The 5,923-nt window shown below is 35.8% G+C and overlaps 1 protein-coding gene across 1 annotated transcript; it reads left to right on the plus strand.

Annotated features, from left to right (window-relative positions):
* Positions 1 to 622: 622 nt before the first annotated feature.
* On the plus strand, positions 623 to 4,667 carry LOC121994090 (GDSL esterase/lipase At1g28570-like). Its single transcript, XM_042548253.1, has 5 exons — positions 623 to 1,050; positions 1,136 to 1,348; positions 3,776 to 3,921; positions 4,015 to 4,288; positions 4,376 to 4,667. Exons 1-5 carry the CDS (start codon positions 789 to 791, stop codon positions 4,567 to 4,569), a joined length of 1,089 nt encoding a protein of 362 aa, XP_042404187.1. The 5' UTR covers positions 623 to 788; the 3' UTR covers positions 4,570 to 4,667.
* Positions 4,668 to 5,923: the final 1,256 nt, after the last annotated feature.

Below are 5,923 nucleotides of genomic sequence, written 5' to 3' on the forward strand. Positions count from 1 at the left end.
CTCAATTAAATAAATTAAAGAAGACTTCCGTTGACTGGCTTCTAGGGACCTATGTGCACTCATGGCCTTGCTTTTTCTTTGGGCGGATCAACACTTGAGTTTTCTGGAGGATCCAAAGATAATAAATGAAAGATGTATTCTTACTAGACTAGATAATAAAAGATGCATTCTCATGATTTGACTAATTAATAAAAAATTAATTCAACTAGGAAGAATGGGAGGGTCAACAATAGAAATGAAAACGGAATTTGATCATTTATAAGCTATCCTAACTAATTTGTTAATTTTGAAACCTTCCATGTGGTTCGGTAAAAAACTATTAGTTCGTTACCACATCAAAACATTATATATATATGGTCCCAATGTGTCTGTACACTCGCGCAACAAAAGAAATTTATCTCTCCAACGACAAAACACCACAGCGCAGCGTCATTCTCATCCCCACTTTGCTTTTCAAGTTGCATGCATCAACGTATAACCTAGTAGAGAACTATTCTGCATGCATGCATGCCTGCCTTGGTGGATGCGTAACGGCGGTGGCCAACGTCCCTTTCACAAACATCACGAGCAAGCGTGAAGGCTTCAGACTTCACTAACCTTTGACGTGCAGCCACCGCGCGTCCACATGCCTTTGCTTTGCTCCTTAGTCCTTCCTCGCCTCGCGGCTACGTTCCAATTCCCACAGCTTGCATTAATACGATGCGATGCGATACGCACAGTAATTACTTATCCTCAGAACACGTAATTAGTGAAGATATATACATTGTGTATCAGGCATCGGATCGTGAATGCGTGTTATGGCTACTGCCTCCGCCTTGTCCTGCTTCTTCATACTCTTCTTGGCGCTGCTGCTGCTGCAGGTGCAGGTCCATGCAAGGCGGCACAGCTGCTTCTCTGCCATATTCAGCTTCGGCGACTCGCTGCAGGACACCGGCAACTTCGCCCATACCTTCTTCAACACCACGGTCAGTCGGCCGCCGTGGGGGAATACCTACTTCCACCGCCCCACGGGCCGCTTCTCTAACGGGCGACTCATCATAGACTTTATCGGTGAGTCGATCACTGACTTTTGGGCATCGAGACGACCGCGTGAATCTCAATTTGCATGATTTGTTAGTTGATATATATGTTGCAGCGGAACGCGTTGGGCTGCCATTGGTGCAGCCCTACCTCGGCGGAGGAGACTTATCCAAAGGAGCAAACTTCGCCTTCGCCGGAGCGACGGCGTTGAGCCTGAACGAGTTGAGCAGGTTCGGGGTGGATACGACTGGGTGGTTGAGGAAGAACACCCTGCACGCCCAAGTTAACTGGTTCGAGCAACTCCTCCAGTCCAATCCTTCGTTTCAAGGTAATATTTAATTAATTTGGATTTTAATTCGCTTTAGAGATTAATTTCTGTATGAGTTTTCTTTAGCTCGCAATGTTTTGTGTTGAAGAAGCTGCAAAATAGATCCTTCGAGTACGTAGTTAATCCTCCTCCTTTTTCTCTCTCTCTCTCTCCCTTCACTTCTGAAGTCACACAATAACGACGTTACTCATATTATCAGTAAAAAATAAAAAAAAAATACTAAACTTTCAAGCATAAGTTATTTAAAAATAATTTATTTATTTAATAAACATTTTAATTAACTAAATAAAATTAAATTTTTTCAATGAAATATTAAAAATATTAATTAAATTTGACAATGAGTGATAAATTGTTATAATACTTTTAATATACATTTTAATTGTTGTTTTTAATTTTTTATTTAGTAATTTTAACATCGATGAAGGAGAGTCTTATCATAATGGTAAATTTAGTACTGTGTGACTTAGATGTTACAAATTCGGGTTGCGAAAATAGTCTATCTCAAAGAATAATAAAATTGTGTACAATAGACTTCTACTCAGGACCCCACATTGATAGGTGTTTCGTGTATCAAATAATTCTTTTATCAATTTTAACTTCGATAAATTATCAATCAAATTTATTTTACAAAAAATATTTAGTTAGCAATCTATTTTTTTCATTGACAATGAAATCTAAAACAAGAGTTTGTGTACATAATAACTTAACTTGGGAAGGAACTGGACACAACAATAATATATAAAACGAAACAATGAGAAAAAATATATATTTTAGAGAAAAATAGTCTAGTACAATATTAAATATATTTTTGAACTTTTAAAAATGTTTTATAAAAATATTAATTATTAATGAGTATGACTTATAAATATTTTTAGTTTATTAGACAAACTTAACTTTGATCCTAAATCAAACTTTATCAATAAAAAATTACTTGTCAAATTTTAGTCGAAAAATAATAAATAATTACAAGTCAAATCTAATTTTGATAGTAAAAAATTAAAAGTATCAACAAATCTAAAAATTATATATCAAACCTAATTTGGACATTAAAAAAATAAAAAATTACATGTCAAATCTAACTTAGTCAAAAATGAAAAATTATTGTTGATTAGTTAAAAGATTATGATCAAATTTAACTTTAAATTTGACCTATAAAAAATTAAAAATCATCATTAAATCTAACTTCAACCAACAAAAAAAAATTAAAAATTACTAGTCAAATCTAATTTAATTAATAAGAAATTAAAATTATAAATAAAAATAAATCTGACTAAAATTTATTTTAGTTGATAATTTTAAATATTTACTATCTTTATATATATAAAATTAGGAGGGTCCTAATAAAATAGGGGTCATAAATAAGCCTTAGTGGCGTATACCTTAGTTGGTCCTAGGCATAGGCCTTAGCAAACATGGAATTGACTTTTGTGGAAAATGTGACTAGAAAAAGAAAAAAAAAAGGAGAATATCGACAAAGTCAAATGTATAATTAATGCACTAAAATTTAGTTCCTCTTTTTCATTTTATAAAAGTTAAAAGAGTACCTATTTTTATTATTTATTAGAACAGTACAATTAAACATTTATTTATTATTATTATTATTATTATTATTAAAACAACATTTCATCCCGTCTCAATACTTTTTATTTTTAAAATTATTTTTTTGATACTAGTATAATAATTAGAAAATTATAACTAGTATAATATTTTAATTTTGATCAATATTAATAATTTACATATTATAGCAAATACTACAATATTATCACTTCATCTCTAGTAAACGGTGCTTATCAATATTATATTATAGTAGTTATAAATTATTAATACTTTAATTATTTTTATTAATATTAGTTAATATTATATTGTAGGATCATAACTGCTAAATACATTAGTTAATATTATATTGTAGCCGTTACTATCTTAATTACTAAAATATAAACATTTTATTTTTGATAACATCATATTGTACCAACTATAGGATTACAATTGTCATGATGGTATAAACTGCATCCTATAAAATTATCAAAATCAAAAGTAATTTCGGTTTCAAAAATAGATAATTTTGATAATAAATTTAAAAAAAAAATGCCCTTTGACTATTCTAGTAAAAAGGATTCTTTTTCATTTTTATTTTTTTATTTAGCCCAATAATTTAATTAGCACTTTATTCCTTTAAAAAGCATTTCACCACTATCTAAAATATGCTTATATGCTTAAGATTAATTATCTTTATAAATTTTCTTGTATGACAAAAACTTCGTAAATGGACTTCGATGTGAAACCGCGAAGTGGGGGTTCGATTCTTGCTGGGCGCATGCCCGCGGGTGTAGAATTTCTTGTGCACATGGCCATCAAGTCCGGAGCCGCTTAGGCCGAATAATCTGCGCAAACTTTGTTTGACAATAATATTAATGTAATAATTTGCAGATCCCAACTTCTTGGAGAGGTCACTGTTCATAGTTGGGGAGATCGGAGGGAATGACTACAACGCAGCTCTCCGTCAGGAGCTTCCATATGACAAACTCATAAGCATCGTCCCCCGTGTAATTCACGCCATCTCCTCCAGCGTCACTGTAACCACTCTCTTAAGTATAATTATGATAATTAATTAATTTAATTTCTACACTAATCACTTAGATTTGCTGCACTAATAATCTGACGAACAGAGGTTGATCAGAATGGGTGCAAAAACTCTGATAGTCCCCGGAAACCTGCCTATCGGCTGTGTCCCGGCGTGGCTCTGGCAGTATCACCAGGACAACCCCCGCGACTACGATGGCAACGGGTGTCTGCAGTGGCTGAACCGGTTCTCCGAGTACCACAATGGCCGCTTGACGGCTCGGTTGAGCCGGTTCGCGAGGGTATACCCCAACGTTACCATCGCGTATGCAGATTATTTCGGGGCCGGGATGCGGATGTTCTCCGACCAACCCCGGTTCGGTATGCGTATATATGTTTGGTTAAGTGAGCCGGACCGAGGTTCGACCGGATCGAGTTGGTTCACGTAAATGCGTATGGTTTGTGCAGGAATCAGCGAACCTTTTGCGGTTTGTTGCGGAGGCAACGGGCATGGGTGCGAATCGACCGGACCGGTTTGTAGAAACCCGCGGAAATATGCTTCGTGGGAGGGGTTCCACCCGACGGAAGCAACTTACAAGGCCATCTACGAAGGTTTGGTCGAGGGACCATTTGCGATTCCTTTACTAAAGAAAAAATGCTGATTTCAGCTAGCGCGATATTTTATGCTGGGAGGAATAATTATTATGCTTGACCATGTTGAAATCAAACAGAAAAAAGAGAAAATAGAAAGAAAAAAAAAAGAAAATAACTGCTTTATTGAATTTATACAAATTAACTAGTATGGATATTATAGTAATAGATTATCTCAATAGTTATGAAAATAATAATAATTATGATATGACTGCAACATTTAATATGGTACAAATGTGTTTGTATACTTCTTCCGTAAAAGAAACTAATCTATCTCTCCAACAAAAACATTTACCGCTCAGCAGCATTCTCATCCTCACTTTGCTTATATTTAGAGGAGATATTTCTAATCTTAAATATCCTTGTGTAGGAATTTGAAATCATAAAAGATATTAAAAATATAAAGTGAGATATTTATTGATGGATCCATAAATATAAAATATTTAATTATAAAATTTTAGATAATTAAAAAATAAGATATTTAATTGATGATATAAATATAATAATCATAAATATTTATAAGAAATGTTGTATATTACTGGATACTATCAACGTAAATAGTACACGTAAATCGTAGAGGGCTAATTTAGCTTTCATGCATGCCTGGGTGGATGCGCATGCAACGGCGTGGTCGACGTCCCTTTCACAAACATCACGGGCTAGTTGGAAGTGTGCAGACTCTTCTAGTCCTTGACGTGCAGACAACGAGCGTCCACAAGCTTATGCTTTTCTGCTTCCTCGCGAGGGGAGTCGTTTATTGTTACCAAGTTGGAATTAAAAATAAAAAATTTTAAATCATTGGGTATAATTATTATTAAATTGTTTTAAAGTTAGAATAATTAGTGATACGGTTGGTAATGGAGGAGCCCAAGAGGAAAGGGGGAGAAGGGTCAAAGCCATATAGCGGTCAAAAGTCAAGAGAACGTGGCAGTCAATAGTCAAGGTGACTCGGCAGTCAATAGTCAAGCTGACTAGGCAGTCAGAGGCAAACATATGGGGTAGTCAGAGGTCAGACAGACTTGTCGATCAAGGGGGCAAAGTAGTTGAAAGACAAAAGGAGACGACAGGCGGAACACCGGGCACAGGTCGGGATCGGCAGAGCTGGATAGAGGCAGCTCGATCTACAGGCTTACGGTCGAGGGCCAGCAAATACTCACAGATCGGAATCGGCAGAGCTGGGTAGAGGCAGCTCGAGCTACAGGCCTGCGATTCGAAGGCCCGGAAGTGCAAGTCACAAATCACAGATCGGAATCGGCAGAGCTGGGTAGAGGCAGCTCGAGCTACAGGCCTGCGATTCGAAGGCCCGGAAGTGCCAGTCACAAATCACAGATCGGAATCGACAGAGCTGGGTAGAGGCAGCTCGAG

Source organism: Zingiber officinale, chromosome 6A (assembly GCF_018446385.1).
Source record: "Zingiber officinale cultivar Zhangliang chromosome 6A, Zo_v1.1, whole genome shotgun sequence".
Taxonomy (NCBI): domain Eukaryota; kingdom Viridiplantae; phylum Streptophyta; class Magnoliopsida; order Zingiberales; family Zingiberaceae; genus Zingiber; species Zingiber officinale.

Excerpts from the sequence above, each read along its gene's own strand:
- LOC121994090 (XM_042548253.1), top strand. The coding sequence starts at position 789 with ATGCGTGTTATGGCTACTGCCTCCGCCTTGTCCTGCTTCTTCATACTC. Across the intron at positions 1,051-1,135 it reads ACTCATCATAGACTTTATCG|CGGAACGCGTTGGGCTGCCA; the intron begins GTGAGTCGATCA and ends TATATGTTGCAG. Across the intron at positions 1,349-3,775 it reads GTCCAATCCTTCGTTTCAAG|ATCCCAACTTCTTGGAGAGG; the intron begins GTAATATTTAAT and ends AATAATTTGCAG.